Here is a 21652-nt window from a genome sequence, read left to right as displayed (position 1 = left end):
GCTACCTTTTTAAGGTGATCCTGGGCAAACTTTAAAAATTCCAAACAATTTTACTATACAAAACTTGTTCTTTATCTCTGTTTAGCATTATTTTTCAGGTAGTGTATTTGAGATTTATGACTTTCTTAAAAATTTCTCAGTGTAAAATCACCTCTTATTTTAAGAGTACAATTTTAGCTTTCTTCACAGTTAAAGCTGTAGGACTCCAGCTATGTAGTTAGCCAGCCAAGTCTCAAAAGATGCTCAGAAGGCTGGAGCACCTCCCCTATGGAGACAGGCTGAGAGAGGTGGGGTTGTTCAGCCTGGGGAAGAGAAGGCTCCAGGGAGACCTTAGAGCACCTTCCAGTCCCTAAAGGGGCTCCAGGAAAGCTGGAGAGGGACTGGTGACAAGGGCAGGGAGTGACAGGACAAGGGGGAATGGCTTTAAACTAAAAGAGGGTAGATTTAGATTAGAAACAAGGAGAAAATTCTTCCCTGTGAGGGTGCTGAGGCCCTGGCACAGGTTGCCCAGAGAAGCCGTGGCTGCCCCTGGCTCCCTGGCAGTGTTCAAGGCCAGGCTGGATGGGGCTTTGGGCAACCTGGGCTAGTGGAGGGTGTCCCTGCCCATGGCAGGGGGTTGGAACTAGATGATCTTTAGGGTCCCTTCCAACCCAAACCATTCTATGATTCTATGAAAACTGTAATGCTTTTTTTCATGTAATGCCTTCTTTTGTATTTCAGATGAAGTAATTCTATTACCCTCATGTCTCCTCTTGTAAATGTTTAATAATGTCTCAAACTTACAAGCTCTGTTCCAGACTTATCTTCTGTACCCAGTCTCAGATCTACAGACATCTTTGTTAATCATCTAAAACTCAGACCAAACCTCTAACCTTTTCACTCTTTTTTCTTTTTTTTTTTTTTTTAATGTGTGGTACTTTCTCACTTTTCATTATTGCTCACATTCAGGATATGACCAAATTCTGTTACTTCTCAATAACATTTAAACTATTTCTTAACCTTCTGATGACTGAAATGCTTGTCTGGGCATGGATTTTGGACACTTGCTAGATTCTCCTCTTGACTGAAGAGAAAATGTTACACTGGAGACTTCTTGTGACCACACCGTCTATTGAAATCTGAGGGGTTTGGGTTGGGGTTTGGGGTTTTTTTTGTAGGGTTTTTTGGTTTTTGTGGTTGCATTTAGTTGAAATTCTCCTGATCTAGCTTTTGAAGTTGCCTCTTTAATGGACTATATATCCAGCCTGAAGCTACTTTTACAATAATCTCACTCATATGCCAGTGATTCCAGTATTTGCTGTCGTGCTTATTCGTGTAAGTTATCTCTTCAAAGAAACATTTTTTTTTTGCTAATATTCTGAAATATTTGGTGGCTGAGGGACATACTAGATGCAAGAAGCTCTTCCAAGAAGCTTCCGTCAGCCTTTATTCTGGCACCAAGGGAAGTCATCAGCCTTACCTTCGTGTAGTGGGACTGGGGAAGGGACAAGTATTGTTTCAGTCACTGGTTCTTATTATTCACGTTAGTACCTCAACTTTTGACTAACTGAGCCAGTAATTTGGCTAACTTTTGATGTGGTGTGGGCCTATGATTCCAAATGTGTCATTGCAGAGCAGTTACTTATTCCGGTAGTAATGTCATATCTGGAGTCCCATACTTTCAGGAGCATGGAAACCCAAAAATTCGTATGGGATAGGCAGTGGCAGCTGGGAATAAGAAGACATAGTGGAGTAAGCGATTTTCATCTTCCTTGCCTGGTTTGCCTTCTCGGCGTTCAGTTCTATTCCAGGTGCTTGCTCAGCAGAGCTTAGATCCTGTTGGGCACTTGCCCCACTTACCTGGGGGTTTCTAATGCTTAGACCTAAAACAAGTGATTAGGAAAATCATTGCTACTTTTGACTTTATCAGGAGTGAATACATTTTATCAAACTTCTGCTAACCTTTGAAATTTCGTTGAGCTTAAATTATGCATTATGCATCTGCTTCTTTCCTTTTTTCCACAACTTGCCAAAAGAAAACCATGAACAGCTCTCACTTTGTAAGTAAAGAGAATATTAAATCACTAACAGCTGCTTCACAGCAAATTGATCTGCTGATACAGTTTTGGAAACAGTAATGATTATGTGCAGTTGATTGCAGTCCAGTGAGAATGAAGTAGTGTATTTCTAGCATTAGTTATGTGATAATTATATGTGTGACTGTAAAAACAGATCAAGTTCAGGGAAGAGAAATCAATTGAATTATTCCATGCCAGGACTCTCTTATTTTTGAAGAATAAATTGCTACGTGGTATTCCATAGATCTACACATCTACTATTAAGTATTGGTTTTAAATATGTAAATTCTTTACATATTTTTTAAAAAAACTCTGATCCCTTCTTTTTTCAGCTTTCTTCTGAAAGTTAGTTGTGTACTTGCATACTACTGTTGGAACTGGTAAATTTGTCAGGGTGCAAAATGATCACATTTGCCTACTTACTAAACCATTGTTCTCTACTTCTTGAAAATGTTTCATGCTTTGTGTAAAGGTAACTGTTGCTCTGCTGGTTGTACAAGATTATCTGTATTAAAAACCTCTTTCCTGAGGTTTTTATTTAAATGGGAGTGGAACTGTGCTGCCATGGAGTTTAAAATCTTAGAGGAGCTTATCAACTGGATTCAATACATCAGAACAATTTTAAAGCAAAAGATCCCACTTGAAAAGCAGATTTCATGTTTTACTAACTATGTGAAACTGTTTGTGGTGGGTTTTTTTTAAACCAAATGCAAACATTATATAGGAGAATAAGTTTGTCTTGAATATTGTAGGGTTGCTGAGCTGCAGTGAAGTGATAGTGAAATTTTACTAGGGTTATCAGAAATTAAAAAAACTGGGTGGGGAAGAGGTTAGTGTGCTTCCTTTGGAAATGAAACAAAAAAAGATGGGGATTCTACCTTAGCTGTAATGGTGCAAGGTCAGTACTGTGTGATTTACAGTACACACTTTTTGTGTAGCATATCAGAATATTTTTAACGGGTATTTGGAAGAATGATCCAGACTCTATTAGAGAGTCTCGAATTTGCCTAGCTACTAACTAGCACAGAAAGCACAATTAGTTTTGGAACCAACAACTATGAACTTAAAAGGACCAGCATAACAAAATTAGTATTTCAGATAAAACAAATATAGGATAATTTTAAAAGCTTAAGCTGTGATTGGAGAAAAGATATGTTCAAAAGTTAAGCATGTTTTTCTAGGTTGACCTTAACAAGGAAGAATATAAATACACAAATATATGTCAATGATTAAATGTTGTCTTGAGCTGATATCAAAGGCATTGATGCCCAAAGGCTATGGGTCATCTAACTGACTGATATTGGTGGGACAGTGTGAGAAATAATAGCATTTAAATGCAGTGAGAGAGGACTTGAAGCAAAATAACCACAAAATATGTATGGAACAAATACATGTGACTTATGTGAAGAATGAACCTGGATAAAATTAAAAAGTGGCCTATTGACACAAAAGGGTTGAATTGTTTATTTTACGATATTTGGAATACATTAGATTGTGGTGCTGTCTAAGGATACCAGTGAATAGACAAGCCAAGCCAAAGACCGATGTCAGTAAAAACACATCAGAGAGGAGTGGAGGTGGTTGGAGTAGAAATCATTAAGTGTGTTTAATTCTCTCTTCTGCTTACTCTGTCGCTGAAGGGACTGGATGACTCTAAGCTTTGAAGAAAGTTTTTTGCATTTTGTTCTGGTTTGTTTTTCCTGCAAGACCTTGGAAGTATCGAGACTTGGTCTGGCTGGGACCGGCACGGAAACCAGGCTTCCTTGAGTAAACGCGAGTACTTGTGCAGCACAGTGCTTATGTCACTGAGATACTAATGAACTTTCATAGAATTCAGGACCAACCTGGTAGATTGTTTGTTTTTTCATCCTTACAAAAATGAGCATTGCTCTGTATTTTGGACAAGTGTTTCATAGTTGGCCTACTGCAAGCAATCTCCTATTGGATTGACGCTCTGTTAACTTGAGGCTGAGGAGATTTAGGATTTTAAGACTTAGCAATACATGTGATGTCTCTACCTGATTGTTTATGATACGAACATCTATGTTAAAAATTTAAATTCCCTTGATCTTCAGAAGGAAGGCTCCTTTTCTCCTTAGAAACTCGTTCATCAGTCAAGGGTAAAGTTGGTTTTCTCAAGCTGTGTAACTGCAGCAGAACATCAAACTGAGGTTTAACTTTTTTCACAATATTTTGAAGTACTCTCAAATACTTTAGTATTTATGTATTCAATACTTATTTATTTTATAGTAATGCTGTTTACACAGAAACATTTTTTTATATTTGTCAGGGTAACACATTTTATCTGGAGATACTTTGCTATTAAAAAAAAAAAGGAAAAGAAAAAGAAAAAAGAAAGGAAAAAGAAAACTGAGCTCCATGGCTAATTCTTTCCTGGCTAATACAGCCTTAGACAAACAGACCAAAGGAAGGCAGTTGTCGTGCAAGATGTTTGTGGGGGTTATTTTGTGGGGTTTTTGTAATTCTTGTATTTTCTGGTTCCAAAGAGCTGTTGTGTTTTGACATCCCAGTTCTCATCAGATCACTGTAACTTCACTGAAAACGTAATCGTTTTGGAGATGCAGATCTTCTTGTGCTATTCTGCAAAAATAGCTGTCATGCTATACAAAGTGAAACAGGTTAAACAGGGTATTTAAATATTTTAATTGAAATTTTGGGCAGGAACCTGAATACATACACAATGTTAGTTTACAAGAAGTAGTTTAGCATCACTCTTAAAAAATCAAAGCAGCATGACAGGTTGAAAGATGTTTACATATGAGAGCATACATTTTTTCATACGCTGTTTTCAGTAGTTATGTAAACAGCAGTCATGCTGTATCTTGCTAATCATTTTTTTCCTACCTTGTAGTGAATACATGAATAAAAGCTACAGTATTTGTTACCATTTGCTAATTCTTTGCTACTGTTTTATTACAATCATGAAGTTTTTTGTTTTCCGTCATTCTTCTTTGTACTAAAGTGTATTAGGGCAGAGGGGATGGGAGGAGCAGAGGAGAGAAAAGATTAGAATTTAGACATGTTAACAAAACACTTTCAAAGTACAGCTTTTGCAAGGCATTCATGTAACTACGAAACATGGCAATTGTCCTTTGTACCATATGGAATATAACAGTGATTTTTATACAACAGTGAAGTTCTATAAAACTTAACAAATTAGTATGGTAGTTGCTGTATATTAGCAGGTAATTGTCGTAGCCAGCAATAAGAGCACAAACTATAAACTAGGTTATAGCAGAGGCTTCCTACCTTATGTTCCAATTCTGTTCAGGTGATACTGATGTGATTATTATTGTTATTCGGAGATGTAGAGAATTTGGAAATGTCAGTGAACTGTAGTTGAAGCTGTTCAACTCATCTGAGAATTGGATAGTGCAGCTTTGAAGCTGTGGAAAAGTAAAACCAAAGGATATAACTCAATTTTAGTTTTTATACTCCTTCATTTTGTAGACTTTCTTAATAAAATCTCGTTGTGATTTTATTTTCTTGGGGGAACCTCAGCTTAGCCTGAAAACGAGTCTGTTTGCATAGATTGTACATAACTGATTCTGCTGGGGTTTTTTGAGATGGCTGGCAGCAGAAAGATTTATCTCATTGGAAAAACAGATCCCAATGTCTTTGTACGCAACTAACTGATGTGACAGATTTTACAAAGACAAGTTCTACCCGCCCACGTGCTTGGTGAGAAAAGCAGGCACCAGAATGTGTGCTCTCCAACAAAATAATGGAGTGTGAGGCTACCAGTTAGGAAATGGGGAAAGTGAAGAGATTAACAAGATAAAAGATTCAGTTCTAAATATGAATTGGATTTATTAATGTGGTTTCAGCAACTGCTTGACCATGTAATGGTAGAAGGTATTTTGGGCAAGAGTGAGCAGAATAACAGAGCAAAAGACTTTGAAGAAAGTTTTTTATTAGTACCTAGGTTATGTTCATTGGGATTTTATAGTATGCATTTGCATCTTCTAGTATGTATTCAACTTTATAGATGGAAGTTGAGTGCTGTGAGACTTTTAATGTATTACTCATGAAATAAAAATATTAAAAGTGTAATGTTGAAGCTCTATTTTAAAAAGGCAAATTTTCTTCTTTTTAGGTAAGCTTCTGGGTTGTCAGAGAGATTCTACATGCACAAACTTTAAAAATAAGAGCTGAGGTTTTGAGCCACTATATTAAAACTGCGAAGGTAAGAATTTGGATTGGGGGGGCGTGTGGGATTCACTGTGATGATTCACAAAGTTGTTATACTTAAGTTGGTCAGAAATACACATGGGTAAATATTTATGTGAAACCTGATTTAGCTGTGGTTGTATCTGTTGACATGAATAGCTGTTTGGCTTCTGCATGTAACAAAGTTGTCAGAAATAGCAAGAGACCAAAATCCTGAAATGGAAGCCTTTGTTTACAGAAAAAAAAGCTTAACTGAGGAAATGCAGAGATACTTTGTTTCAAATATTGTTTATTAGATAATATAATTTACTAGATGTGTTTTCTAATGTTGGTTAAACCAAAATGCTGTATGTAGAATCAGTTCAAACAGCATCAGTCAGAACAGAAATAGTTTGTTTGCTTTTCCTATTGGAAGGAAAGGATCTGTTATCTGTTGTTTCAATTGTGGCATGAATAACATCATCTTAAATATCGTTTCAAATATATATATATGTGTGTGTGGCTGCTAATGTGGCGTCACTGCTGTTAGAAGGATTTTCTGTTTGCACCAAAGCTATTATCAAAGCAGCTTGGTGCCAGAGGTCACGCTAATTAACTTTTCTTCAGAGAAGCTGTAAATCCGATGTACAGTGAATTCTTTGTGCAGACAACTATCTATCTATTGTATAGCTAGCCATCTTTTAATGATACCTCATACTATATTGCTTTATGCATGAACTAATTGGACTTAATAGTTGCATTCCCCTGAAGTTCCCAGACTATCCTGTTTGGTTATGACTTCTGTTTCAATGCTAGCAGCAGCTAGGAAAGTCCTTTTTTTTTTTTTTTTTTTTTTTTTTTTTTTTTCAGTTTTAATCAGCTACATTGTCCTTTGGGACAGTGAACCTTATTACCTTGTTTGGGGATGCATTTGTGTGTGTGTGGAAAAAAAGAGTTATTGTATAAGTGGAGGGACAAACACCGGCAGTACTGTTTGGAAGAATAGTAGGATTGTGGTATATGACAAATATCCACCCCACCGCACCCCACAAAATGTTGATTGCCCTTTATACATGGTTACTAAAGAATCCTCCCAAAAGAGGATTAGGAGAGGAGAATGCTTCTTTGGTAGGTGTGGAAGGACTCCAGTTCAGTAGTAGACATGCTGGAATCATAGGGTTTTAGGCATCCAGACTGAAATTGCTACCAGGGTGACCTGTCAGTAAACATTAAACGTGGTGTCTCTGAGTAATACCTATGAGGACCTCATTCTGTAAAAGGCTGTTAGTTTTCTGCCAGTGTGTTAAGCGGAGAGAGGATCATTTGCCCTGCTCCAGAAGTATTAGCCAGAAAACCATCCTTACAGTATCGCTTCTGGCCTTCCAAATATCAGGTCTCCTCTAATAGTCAGCATTTATTCAAAATCAAGTTAGTCTAACTTTTTGTCCTGTTATCTCATTAAATACCTCCTGACCAAGAAAACTTGGGTAAGCTGAGCTTCAAGGAAGAAAAAGCAACTTCCACCATTTCCTGAATAGCCAAAGTTCCTTATATTGTTTTATTGTTTCTAGCTGGAATCCTAACCTATCTTGGTGAATTTTCCAAACGAGTCAAAAAGAATTTGCAATACTATTTGAGGATTTGCAATTCTGATTGAGTATCCATTTCTCTTTATCAAAGTCTTTTTGTTAGGGGTAAAACCCCAGTTTGTGTGCACTCCACCAAAAATCCCTGAATGTAGTTCAGATCTCCGGGTGCTCATAGCGATCAGAATACTTGATATTGCAGAAGAGTTTAAGGGTCAGCATTTTCTTTCAGATAATTTTTAAGCTGTTCGTGACGGTAGTACCAGTGTACCGGTCAAGGCAGATTGGTGGGTTTGGAGACAGTGGGAAATAGAGGGGGAGGGGAATTCCAAATATGTAAGAAAATGCAGTTATGTGCGGTATTTTGTAGAGTTTTTAAGAAAATTCTTTATCCTGATGTTTTCTGTGTTCAATTTTGATTCATTGTTCCTTTCTACTAGTAAGTTTTAGTTGTCATACCCCAAAATATGTCTTTCAGTCAGAGAAGTACTCCAGGTACATGGCTTTTGAAATTTACCTGCTTGATTTCATCCTGCAACAATACTTTTTGGGTGCTTTGATATGCAGCCTTGGTAGCTGCATAAACCTGTGGTGCCAAATACATTTACAATATTAAGTACTGCCATGATTACATCATTCACAACTGGGTTATCCTTTTTGGCATGTTAAGTTCTAAAATTCTGTTTAATGCTGTGAAAGGAATTTGTTGGGTTTGAATGTCAGAAAATGTCTAGCACTTCTGATATATGTCCCAAGATATATGCCTCTATAGATTCTTTTTTTTAAGGGTTCTGTTTGGCTATGAAACAGCTGATATAGTCTAATCCAAAACTGTGTAGATGAAGTAATGAAAAATTAGAAGGTGCTATAAAAGTGATACAGGTGCACAACAGTTCACTGTAACTCTTTAAGAACATGCAAGATTGATTAATTTTTAGATTTGTATTTGTTCTATCTTCATTATTGACAGCACTTGTAATATTGTTTGTTATTGTATATATTTTTGTCCTCAGAAACTGTATGAGCTGAATAATCTGCATGCTCTTATGGCAGTTGTGTCAGGCCTACAGAGTGCTCCAATCTTCAGGCTGACTAAAACGTGGGCGGTAAGTGAGCAGCAGGACAATGGTGGGGTTTTCATTTATTCTGAGGAAAACACAACATTCTGTAGCTTGTTTTCAAGGATGCAATAATTATTACAGATACTTTTAATCTTCTTGTACCGTGTGCGTAATGTTTCTAGTGCCTTTTAAGACTATGGTTTCCTGTTGAATTATTTTCCATTCTGGCGTAGAAGTATTTTCCTTTGAAAAATAGTTCCCTGCAGATTCTGCTAAAAGTAGAGACTTCTAATTTGGCCAGAAGCTATTTTGTATTTGGTTGCTGGAAAACTATGAATGCCAAAGTGGGTCATACTTTAATTGTTTAGGGGTTTATACTGTTGGAATATTTTAATTTTTTTTTGCTATGGAGAGCAGATGTTCAGAAACTCTTGATTCAGTTTCCATAAAGAGATTTGTAGTTTCTCTGATAACTAAATCTAGCAATTTTCCTCAGAGTTTTCAGAATTATATTCATAGTTATAACAACTGCATTATACAGTATATTTGTAGGTCTGCTTTTGTACAGTTATGGAAGAGTGGCATTCTTTGGAAACACTTTTATTTGACATCTGCTTTTTGACCGGAATTAATACTATTTTTGTGTAGTTGTATCCTTGATCAGAAGAACATTAGGCATGACTTTAGCTCATTGGTACCTCTGAGCTGAGAGAGTGTGCTTGATTCAGCCATACATTGTGTAGTTATCCAGCTGTATAAACAGATGAACTCTGAGATTTTTCAAGTGTGATAGAAATAATCAGGTGCCTGAAATACTCCTGTGTGAAGGATCCATATAAATAGACCATTAAAAAGAGCTGAAAAACTTTCACTGAGACATGTCAACACATCCTCACGTGTTACAAAAAGTGTTTCTTTGATAACTGAATGATAATGTTGTTCAGTTGATAAATGTTACCAAAAATTAAATATAATTCACTCCTGCCGAGATACTCATCAAGAATTCTGTGCACATTTTGCAAATGCACAATTAAATAACACGTTGTTTCAAAATTCCAAAAATCTCTCTGAGGAAATCTTAATGAAGTTAACACTTCAAAACGGTCTCGAGGAGAACTGCTGGTTTTGTAGTTTTCTCATGTTGAAGAATTGATGCTTCAGCAGTTTCATATAACTGTGATGCCAGATTGATTTTTGTGTGTTTGCATGACACAAAACAAATGTCAACTATAACCACATAAAAATATATCCATGTTAGTTACTACCATGATTATACCATTCAGAACTGGGAGTCCCCAGTTTCTTTTCCTGCTTGGTCAATCAGAAGTTCTAGTTTGCACGCATGAGGATTGTTTGTGTGCTTTTGGCATATGTAACAGTTTTTAAAGGTTGCCCCTCTTCCAACCTCTGAAATGCCAGATAACTTCTATGTTTCTGCAGGTGTTTAATTTCTCATACAATCCCAAGTGTATCTATGCTTTTCATCACCTTACATAAGCCTTTGCAAGTTCTATTTGCAGGATAGTTCCTAGCAATGTGCACTGCAAACTGATTGAGATGTCTTTTTCTTGGAAGTTCAGTTTATAAATTGTAATAAAAGTAATACATTGTATAAATTGTATAAAAGTAATTCTAAGCCTTTGGCTTCCTGTATGTTAAAAGCAAGAAGAGATGTGTCAAAAGGCACACCAAGCCATTATTTGAGTCACCAAGTCGTTTGAGTCAGTTACACAGTAACCTGCCAAAACCTTCAAGAAGGAAGGATTTCTTCTCCATTTCTGAGATAGCTTGTAGCAATCCGCAATCAACTTGACTTAGAAAGTCAGGAAAATAGCTGCAAGTATATTCACTCCCTAAAAAAAAAGTCACTTTATATGATTGGAATCTAGAGTTGAAAGGAGCCATTAAATATTTGCTTGGTAATCTAATGTTCCTAAAAAAGATGGAATTCATGTATTCTGACGGTATGTCTGAATATGTCTGAAATTGTCTCGCTCATTGCCTGCACACCCTCTGAACTCTGGAGAGTAATAAATGCTTCTAATGTGTGATTTGCCCTGTTCAAAACTTTAAAAGAATTATGAACCTTTCCAAGAAAGTACATACAATAGAATATTCTACTTCTCTCTTTTTTTGTGTAAAGGAAGTCTAGATGACTAGCTAAGACAATGTAAGCAAATAATTATTAGACAGCTGAAGTTAGGTGAGTGAATCTTGCCCCACTCTGCCAGCACACTGAAACCTCATCACTCCTTTCTTTCATTTCAAAAAGGTTGTCTTCAGTGTTGGCACACTATAATTGGAAAGCAAGGAGCAGTCTTCCAGGCTCTGAATCCTCCTCTGCTACTGTAAACTATCAGCCTGAGCTTTTGTTGTCTCTGCAGATGTACATCTCTTTACTGTTCTTTGCATCCTTTGAGCCTAAGAGACAAAAGTTACTTAGAAAAAGAAGCAGCTCCAAAACTAAAGAAATAACAACTGGGTCGTTCCTTGCCCTCACAGAAACACTTTTAATATGGTTGGGTTCTCTATACTTTTCTATATTAGTCATACAGGGTCAACTTGTTAAGACGTTATTCAAAGAGCCTGAAATGATATATCAGACTTGAACAAGATTGTGCAAATGAACATGTTTGAGGAAAATACAAGAAATTTGATTCAAGTCTGAATTTAGGCCATTACGGTATCTGTTAGTCTTGTCTTCTAGTCTACAAAACTACAAAAGCTTTTCAGGCACGAAATGGCAGCAGAATATGTTAGAATATTATTAAAAGCAAGCTAATCTAGGCTGATGAAATTGGAACCATCTTTGAGGAGATAAACTTCAAAAGATAAATGTCATCTTCCGGTGGTTGGAAAGAAGTCATGCCTGTTTGCTGTTTCCATGTCCTGGAATTGGCAGATGTCTGCAGTTTTAATGAACATGAGATGCTCTTCATCTGAATATTGGAACTAAAGCTAAAGATAGAAATTAATTGCTGGAATGTTAGAGATCAGTGTGTCTTGGGAAGCAATTAACGTTTTTTAAAAGTGACTTTCTTCTTAAAGCCAGTGTTCCATGTGGTGGTGTGCTAGCTACTCTAATGAAGGCTAGGATATAGGAAATGTAAGTAAAAAGAACAGTTGTTTAAATAGTGAATTTACTGCTTTACAGAAGGGACATTTCACTTCTATCATGTTCACGTTGGTTGATCTTTAACTGAGAGAGAAAAAGGAATATGCATAAAAATTTAGCAATGTGACCCTTGTAATTTTTGCACTATTGAGTATCTTAGTACTCAAGTACTAAGTATTGTGACTGGGGCTAGAACACTGAGTCTTCTGCCAGAATGTTCAGCGGTAACATCTTATACCCTTCTTTAAATTCTGGTTCTGAATTAAACTTAAGCCTTTAGTATGATTTTTGCATCAGTAGTTCAGCTAGATGTTTTAAAAATACTTTTAACTTTCTCAGTCTTACAAAGAGAACCTAGCTGCTGTGAATTCTGTCAAAGGAAGGGGCAGGGGGGGAAAGGAGGAGGAACGGAAAATGAAGGAGATCCATGACTTAAATTTGTATTCGAAGTGAACATTCCTGTAACATTAAGAGGCAGTAAAATTGGCAGAACAGTAATACATAACCTGTATTCAAGTCCATAATACCTTCTGTAAAGAAAAATGGATTTAATCCTTGCTCTTTTCCAGACCTTCAAGTGCATGTCTACATGTATATCTGCGTTCATTGCTTTTAAAATTGTAGTTTAGTTTAAGATATTTATCAGATCTTAGTGGTGTTGGTTTACTCTTTGGAAAATTATTTATTGAGATAACCCTCAAATCCAGGATAAGAACATATTTTTTAATTTGAGGTTTTGTGAAGCTGGAGTAGTATAAAATTTCTCAGTGTATCTGGCAAAAGTTAACTCATTTTTTTAAATTATTTAAAAGGATAGTTTAAACTTAGCAGTCAAAATAGCTACTTTTCTTTGTAAACTCTCCAAGCACTCATCCTTAAGAAGTAATGCTGTAATTTTGAAGCAGTTGTATTTAAAAACTCAACCAATAACAACAACAATGGGGGGGGAGGGGTGTGGAGGTGGAAGCCCGTGCTTATAAGGGTAAAAGAGAAATCATAATCATCAAACTTCAGCTCATCTGCTTTTGCCTTTTTTTTTTCCCCCCCTAGCTGTTGAGTCGGAAGGATAAAGCCACTTTTGAAAAGTTGGAGTATGTTATGAGTAAAGAAGATAATTACAAAAGGCTTAGAGACTATATCAGCAGCTTGAAGATGACTCCTTGTATTCCCTATTTAGGTAAGTTGAAGTATTTCTAGTGGGAAACACTCATGACAGACATACTTCTCCAGTAATTACACGTACTAAACACCATCTTTTAAGCATTCACGAAACTATTTCAATACTTCAGTAAAGAATCTTTAACCACTAGTTGGTTCTCAATACTCTGTATGTGGCAAGAAATAACTCACTAGCTTTGGAAAGAAAATACCTGTTAAACCTCACAAACACTTCAGGTTTTACATACAGTGTCAGTTTTCTAGGAAATTATTTTCGCATATGTTGTATAGATACACTCATTGACTTCTGGAGAAGTACTTAAACCGTTATGCCTGCTAGCACTCTTAGAGCTAAGTACATGACTGTTATAGTAATGATGGCTTTTAATTTATGAGAGGGTATAAATCACCAACCTCTGAGATAAATAAATGTAGATTTTAGGGTTTGGAACATGCTAAAATCTGGAGATACTGCTGCATTTAATTATTCTAAGGTGACCAGAAACTGGGTTGTTATGACTGACTCCGCTTTATGGAATAATTATGAGTAGATGATATTCCTGTGTATTAAACACATAGATAAATGTGTTTAATATGTATTGGTTTTGTTGCCAAGCTAATCTAGTGTTACTTAATGTCTCGGTTTAGTTTGTTTAAAGTGATCAGTGTGCTTCTTTTTAAATGTAGCTTTTCTTTGATATCATAAGATGTCGGTAGTCACATAAATTTAAGGAAACATTTATGCGATTTTTTTTCTTTTCCAGAAAAAGTAGTTGATATTTTTGCAGATATGAATTGCTCTTACACCTAAATTCAAAATGACCCCCTATGGTCACTAAGGCTTATTAAACTGTAATATCTTTGTGCCTGAAGTTTGATACTTCCTTTATTCAGCCAGGTTATTAACTTTTTCAAGATTAAAAACTTCGGTCATCTTTCTGCTGTGATCTACGTGTCCCTCGCAACACTATTTCAGTTGCTTCATAGCTTGATATGAGCAGCAATACCATCATTGATGTTAGAATCTAGAATGATGCCTCTAAAATGCAGATATTCAAGTTATGCAAAGTTGGTTGAATTTAAATGCTTTATACTTAAATAGAAAAAAATACTTTCCTGTAGAGAAACAATAATAATTTCAGTGTCCTGTAGATTTCCTCATTCTGTCTTTATTTTTTAATTCCCTGTTACATCCCTCCCAGAAACATTCATCAGTTCCAACATGATCTTAACAGCATTTTCAAATATCCAGTTGGTAGTAATTGTGCCTAGAATGTGCCAGCATGAGTGTATTTTGTCTGAAGTAGAGGTGTGGAAATTGCTGGTGTGGCACACCATCACAGGCTCCCCTGTTTGTTGGCATAGCTCTTAAAACTAGGCCTGAATTTAAAAGGGCAACCCCACCCCCAGCATAGTGTAATGTGATTAAACGTCGTTTTGTAGCTTTCCCATCATGTGTACACATATAGTATATACGCACTATATATGATACTGAAATGCGCTTTCTAGCTTTCCAGATGCTTTTTACCTATATGCCGTGATTTTTGAAATGTGAAGTCAAGCTCAAATTGTTTTCTTGCTGATTACAAAAGTCCTAAGCCAACCTGCTGTCACAATTTTTAAAATCTCATGATACTCTGACCTTTGCTGTTATGGTCTTCTGATACTTACTGCTGTGCAGAGAAATCTTTATGCTTTGGTGTATTTCTCTGACACGTTAAAAATACTGCCTTACTACCTGCAAGTGTATATTTTTAAAAAAAAACCCCAACCACCCAAACAGGTGAAATGTTGGAAAACAATGCTTTAAGTTTTGTTCAGGTACGGATGTCGTCCTCAATACATTAGCAACTTCTTGTCTAGTTTTTATATTAGAATAAGCCTTGGGCTTGACTTGATAATTTGTTGAAGTGAAATGTATATTTCTTTTCTACTTAGAACAGAAGAAATGCCCTTTGCTGTGACCCGCTGTAGTTAAAGAATGTGTTGTGACCTGGTTTCGTATGATATCAATTCTTACTAGTGACATGAAAAATGTCCTCAAGCCTTTTTTAATTCTCCAAAGGAATGGCAAATGCCCACTGGTGCACTCCCTCTAAAATTAATTTTGTAAGGTTTAAATAAGTGGCAAAAAGAACAAAATTGCTTTGAAACTACAGTTGTGATAAATCTGGATCTATCTTGGACGATTGGCTGTTGAGTCCAGTTTTTCTCATTTGATCAAAGGTTTACTCTCCAGTAAGACCTGAGTAGATTTGCAGGAGTATTAGTTCTAAAATTTTCTTCCCAAGGCATTTTAACTAATGTTAAGAGTCATATGGAACAGAAGTTACTAGAGTTGCTTGTTTTACTTACTGTTTTAAGCTTATCAGCTCTAGGTTATAATTCCTGAAAGGATCTTTTTTTGCTGTTGCTTCTGGTATAAAATCGTATACGGGAGTAGTGCTTGCTCCTGAATTAAAATGTCTGGAAAAGTCTACCAAAGTCTGCAGTTTGAAATTGTGATCGTGGCACGTACCGGGGAAGGGGAGTAATCGTTAGGTCCGTTTCCTCTCACAGTAAAAGAAGGGGTGTGCTGGGGCTTTCTTCACTGTGGGTGTGGAGATCCTGCAGTTGCTGCACTCCCCTAAAATGCTCTGTGGAAGAGTGCAGAGAATCAAGCCTGCCACGCAGTTAGGTTTCCCATTGCAAACCCCCTCCAGAGAAATATTGGCACTGGTCATGAAGGACCACGTTTGGAAGGTCATAGGGAAAGTGAGCATATAAAGGAACTTCAGCTGCGATTTCAAGGCTGAATGTTTTATCCTTCAGAGGTTACTAGGTTTACCCCTATGCAACCAAATACCAAATGTGAGTGTGGAGTTTTTTTCATTACCATCTTAGCGTTATAAGATAAAGCTTAAATTTTATTTTTTTTTTGTGTAGTGTTTGCAATGGGAATGGAGCCACAGAAGTATAGATTGTTTCCTGATTACCACAGCTCACTCACTATCGACAAGATAAAGAAGTCCTTCCATATATAACTGGGGGAAGGGGGAATAAAAGTATTTTTCAGTTCCTTGTAGCAGTAAGTGTGATATGATTCCAGAGTTCTAGAAATGCAAGTGAGAGCAGCAGATCGTCAGTGTGGGCTCACTAACTTAAATGTGAGTGCTAAGGGCCACACATCACCAATAAAAATGTTCAACGTTAGGCTCTCATTATGCAATGTGGGATATGTCATCAGTGTTGCATCACCTGGCCAGCTAATGTAGCCAAAGCAAATCAGAGCTGTATGTGTGATGTTTTATTTCACCTTAGAATAAAAACACGTTCTCAAAGGGAGTTCTGATTAATTTGAGATTGCACAATGAAACAATTGAGCCATATCTTGAGAAGTAAATTTTTATTTAACTAAGCAGTACTACCTTGTGAAATATTTTCGTATAGCTGTCTTTCAGGAATTATATCCAGAAACAGAAAAGCTGAAAACAGGTTATTGAAGTATTCATCTGATGAATATTCAGCTACTTCAGTGATAATGCTTGCAATAGACTTTGGAAATACACGTGAAAACTGTGTTTCAGGTTTAGTACGGGTTAAACTTTTTCAAGGTCTGCTTGGTTAAATTTGGACTGATAGTACAGAAATGGTGAAAGCTATATCCTTCACAGATAAACTGCTTCTGCATGTTTGGTGCAATAGGCTTGAGGGATGCTACAGCCTCTTTTGAAACACTTTCCTAAAAGAAGTGACAGAGAAAACATTGAACTCTGTCATTTACCCTGCTTAGAAAATTCAACCCAAAAGCTAAGACCTGAGCGTTACAAGCATTTGAAAGTAGTAAATTATTGTATAGAGTGTGAACCAACCTGAAAAAGAGATGCTATGCTTTCCCTCCTCATAATCTTAAATTGGCAACTTAAAATTAAGTCGTTCCTTTGAGAGCGCAGCATTTTTTACAGTCTGAGCTTTCTGGGTATATTTTGAAATAATGTTCAGTTAACATCACCCTGCAGCTTTAAATTGGGGAAGATTCACTTTTTAGCTGTCTAATATATAAGATTTAATGTAAAGGCTGAGTACAAGCTAATTTTACTTAGGGGTTTCTGCAAAGTACACCTTTCACTGACCTCAGTGCATGAGCAAACGCTGGTTTTGTAGCAGACAAGAGATTCTTGTGGTAAGATAACATCTCTTCCAAGGACAGGAAATCCATGGCTGAATGAACTAAAGCTTCAGAAGTGTTCATTAAAGGAACATTTTTGAGGGCATTTTCAGCTTTTAAATTTACCTGAACTGTTTTTCTATCCAGCTACCATAGGAAAAAAAAAAATAGACTATAGATAGTCTGAATTTTATGTGTTCGCAATTAAAAAGCATTTTCTAGAGCACTCAATGAGGTCTGTATATTTGTAACAAATATTCCTTTATATGATGACCAGTTTCAGAATTGTAATCTTGAACGTTTGTGTCAGTTAAAATTCTTGGAATTTGGGAATGGTATATGCTGGGACTGATTTCCCACCTACCCATCCCTGCCAACCGCAATTAGTGTTGAAACTTTTTGGCTTTGCTCTCTGACCAAAGATTTAACTACAACCCTTGCAGCCCTACATTATCAATGAAGCTTTACCTACTCCAGAGAATGTGTTTTGAAAGAATCATGCTATTTTCTCTCCTCTGAATTACAAATGAGGGTTTGCATAGCAATTGATATTGACTAGTTTAACATATCAACTAGTTTAACGTAACGATATTAGATTATTCTTTTAGCTATTAGGATTTCTTATGTTAAATAGGGGCAAAGTGCCTTAAAATTCTGAAGGCACATATGAGTCCCCAAATAGATTGATTATAGTTCAGAGCAGCATATCTAGTTTTGTGTAATACCAAATTAAATTAGGTAAGCTGTGTGGCTAAGTACAATTATTAAATAATTTTATATACTAGGAAGAAAGAGTTAGTTTTGGAGACTCTGGTACCAAAAGTGAACATTTTGTAGTTTCCGATTTTGGAAATATCTTGTTTTGATGCGGGATTTTGTATGGCTTTTGTTAAAGATTGGAACAGTATTTTCTAATTAATTTCTGAAGTTACATATTAACTCCATTAGAAATCTGATATCTAGAAGGTAGAAAATTTAATATAGACAGTATCAAAAGTTGTATACGTGTAGGAGAAGGGAAATGTGTATGTCATAAGAGCAGTCCAAGTTTGGGGTGGCAGGGAGAATACACTCGGAGCTGATTTCTAATCTCAGTTTTCCTATGTCAACGGAAAGCTATGTTGGAGGAAGACTTCTAATATTCAGAGACTTGGTCCTTCTCTAAATTAGTGTGTGTGAACACTTGCTCAGACCTCATCACTCCTAATTGGAGCAGGGGAGGGATGTCCAAGTGTCAAGTCATGATTTTAATCTCAGGACTCTTTGTTTTGCTATTGAAGTTCAAAAAATATCAAGAAATATTTTTGTTTAATTAGGAAGTTTGAGTATGGAGGTTGAAAGTAAAAAAAAGTACCGAGCAATTTGGTTGTCTTCAGTTTATCAATAATTTTTATACAATTATTTTTCTTTTCTTACGTTAGGAACATTTTGCCTAAGTGTTTTACAGAAGGTAGGGTATGCAGATCTTAAGGAATTCTCTACAGCATATTTTATGTTTAATTCACCACTTCATTTTGAAATAATTATCTGTTACAAAAAGCTCTCTCTGCTGGCAAAGCTAGAATGTCTTCAATTTTTTGTGTAGCTTCTTGGAGTAAATCTTAAACAGTAATGTGAAGTCAGATTTTTCATTGAAAGTAATACCAACATTTTTAAATAAATTGTTAAATAACGAATCAATTTTCACATTAAAGCAAGACGACGTCATTTCACATATTTACATTTATGGGTTGAGCTAACCTGAAAAAAACATAAGCTTTTTAAGTGTAAAAGCTTTTATCTTGTCATATATCTGGAATTTTTAACCAGCTTTAATGACTGTTTACATAAAGTATGTTGGACTTGAACAAAGATAAATATGCTTTGCGAGCACAAACATCTGCTTTTGTGAATGTGTGTTTAAAAAAAAACACTGTCACAGTAGAAGAAGTTTCTAAAAAAAAAAAAAAGGGGGGGGAACACAACAGGGTAAAAAAAAAGACAGGAAAACTGTAGACCTGCTTTTTGCAGGGGCAGACTGTGCAAAATAATGATTAAAAAGTAATATTTTATTTTTCTGGAACTCAAGTGCTGAGAAGTTTTCTACGTGATCACTTGAGCACTGTGGGATTTTCCTCCTCAGTCTATAGGTCTGATCATCATTTGAACTGCTTTCAAGGAGTAGGAACCTCCCCGGTACTCTGCCCAAAAGATTCCGTCCTGATACTTGCTCCTGTAGTGGCCCCCTCTGTACCACACCCCATTAAGGTTAGAGTGGGCACACGCGTTGTACCACCAGCCGCCTTTGTGAAAATGAGCACAGTTTCCTGTGGGACAGAAAGAAATGGGTGAACTTCAACATTAAAGAGGACAAATGGAGATTAGCAAACGCTTTCATATTCTGGCTTGTTCTTAGAGGGAACTTTGAAGTACTTCACAGCCTTTTGTGGTCATATCAATTAATGCTTTTACCTACATTATAAATTCTGTTGTAACAGCAGCCGTTGTCTGGAGGGGGGATTATTGACACAGTATTTAATGTGACAGCTGAAAACCAAGGAGACCAACTCTTCTCAGACTACCAGCAGTGCTTGTCTGTGAGCTAACATTTGAGGAACTCGGATTATGTACTGTTTAGAAATACTTCAATGGAAGCAATGTGAGATGATACAGTCCCAAGCAGCGCAGGGCCACAGATCCACAAAGAGTTGCTTGTAACTTGTCTATTTACTGTTACAGGCTTGTTTAAGGGTTTGCAAGATTTGTCCAGCTTTATGGTTATTGACAGCTGAGAAAAAGCAGTTGAAATATTACACTCTCCAACCTATCTTTTACTACTAAGGCTTTAAGGGGAAGGCCGGAGGAAGAGCGTGGAAATGCACAAAAATTGTTCTTTAAGGAGAAAGAAACAGAGCGATCTGCCTGTTTCTCAAATATTGGAACATAACTAAGGCTGTGCACAATTGCAGTTCCCTTCATGCTGTTCTGAGGCTTCAGTTCATGGTGATTATTGTTATGTGGCCAGAGCACTACTCTTGAGATCACCTGGACAGGTATTCTGACTCACAGAGCCACATGCAAGTGGTAAGGATGTCATTGAGCTAAATAGAAAGCTTGCTCAGGTGTGCCTGCCATGAGTGTAATAGAATTTGAATTTCTGCGTGGTGCAGGGGCTTGAAAAGGGCCCTGACAGCATGATTTTTATCACTATCAATTTGAAGCATCTTTCAATAGAGTTGTTTTGTCAGAATTTACATCCTTTTTTTTGGTACTATATTCAATTTTTAAAGGTGATATCACTAATGGAATCTATTGTATTCACTTTCACATACATACTAGTTTCCTTACCTGAATACATATCCCTGTCTCTGTCCAGTGTTGTAAATTGCTTTCCATTATGCCATATCATGGAATCGCCTGCGTTTCCTTGGTATGTTCCTAAGCGTAGCTTGTAGAATTCGCTTTCGGGCTCCAGGCGGAAACTGCTGTATTCTGCATAGACTTTCTTATTGCTCCAGTCCTCTAACTCAATCAATAGTCTGTAATTATCCTGATTGGTAAGCATGTAAATATTTTCTAGTCCCAGCCAGTACTCTCCATCAATGTTTCCAAATCCTTTCTGTACAAAAGAAGATCAGAAGGTGATGTTAGCTTAGCTTTTCTTGTTTGTCAAAATGCTCATCCTCAGGAATATTTTAAAACAGTGGAACTGGGGTACTGAAAGCTTTTAAGCTTCTGAATGACTACTCAGCCCGTGCATTTACATGCTTTATTTTGCTGCACTTGGCCATTTACTCAGTTGGACTGCTGGCTGCAATGAAGTACTACAAGAATCAGTAAAGGTGGCAAAACTACCTGTTTTCTGTGATGTCCTCTTCTTTTTAAGGTAAAGAGAATAGGGAAACTGGAACAATATATTTCTTGATAAAGCTAAGGGGATTTGTAATAATGTATGAATAATGAAATTTAAGGGGGTGTATTTCCAGGTCGGAAAAGGTATTTATGGATCAACAGTCTCAGTGTTCAAGGTAAATAACTTTTTGTTGCCTTTTAAATACTACTAGTGTTGTGGTTTACTGTAAATTTAATCATATAATAATCTGTGCTCTTTACTTGATTTATTAGAAATGAAGTATAAAGACATCTTTCCTTTCAAATTATAGACTACCAGTATGGTAGCTTTGAAGTGATATTTCATATCTGCTGTCTTCTATAAACCAGCGTTGTTAATGTTTGGTGCTGCAGCTAACGTAGGTACGTCACCCACCGTAGCTATCTGTTACACTTCCTAGTTTCTGAGGTCTTCCCACCCTCCTCAGGCTGTTGATTATGTGGGACCTACAGTTGATGTCCTGCTTCAAATCACTTTCTGGGGAAGT

General features: G+C 36.6%; 2 protein-coding genes across 9 annotated transcripts in view; one reads left to right on the top strand and one right to left on the bottom strand.

The window, feature by feature from the left end:
• The window catches only part of RALGPS2 (Ral GEF with PH domain and SH3 binding motif 2), a 136714-nt gene that overhangs the window by 59490 nt on the left and 55572 nt on the right, over positions 1–21652 (top strand). For all 7 annotated transcript variants that reach the window (XM_075760449.1, XM_075760448.1, XM_075760447.1 and 4 more), the window contains 3 exons: positions 6175–6264; positions 8827–8919; positions 13040–13166. In XM_075760449.1, coding sequence (XP_075616564.1) covers positions 6175–6264; positions 8827–8919; positions 13040–13166 — 310 coding nt within the window. The remainder of the gene's footprint in view (positions 1–6174; positions 6265–8826; positions 8920–13039; positions 13167–21652) is intronic.
• The window catches only part of ANGPTL1 (angiopoietin like 1), a 32323-nt gene continuing 14493 nt past the window's right edge, over positions 3823–21652 (bottom strand). Inside the window, exons 4-6 of one of the 2 annotated variants that reach the window (XM_010311521.2) lie at positions 20622–20892; positions 18691–19600; positions 16520–18497 (exon numbers count right to left, since the gene is read on the bottom strand). In XM_010311521.2, the coding sequence (XP_010309823.1) occupies positions 19413–19600; positions 20622–20892 (459 nt within the window). In that variant the 3' untranslated portion in view covers positions 16520–18497; positions 18691–19412. Of the gene's footprint in view, positions 5465–16519; positions 18498–18690; positions 19601–20621; positions 20893–21652 lie in introns of those variants that run through there. The other variant, XM_075760454.1, reaches the window with a different exon arrangement.

This window comes from Balearica regulorum, chromosome 8, assembly GCF_011004875.1.
Source record: "Balearica regulorum gibbericeps isolate bBalReg1 chromosome 8, bBalReg1.pri, whole genome shotgun sequence".
Lineage (NCBI taxonomy): Eukaryota > Metazoa > Chordata > Aves > Gruiformes > Gruidae > Balearica > Balearica regulorum.
The sequence above is the reverse complement of the archived record's forward strand: the minus strand, read 5'-3'. Positions and strand labels throughout refer to the sequence as shown.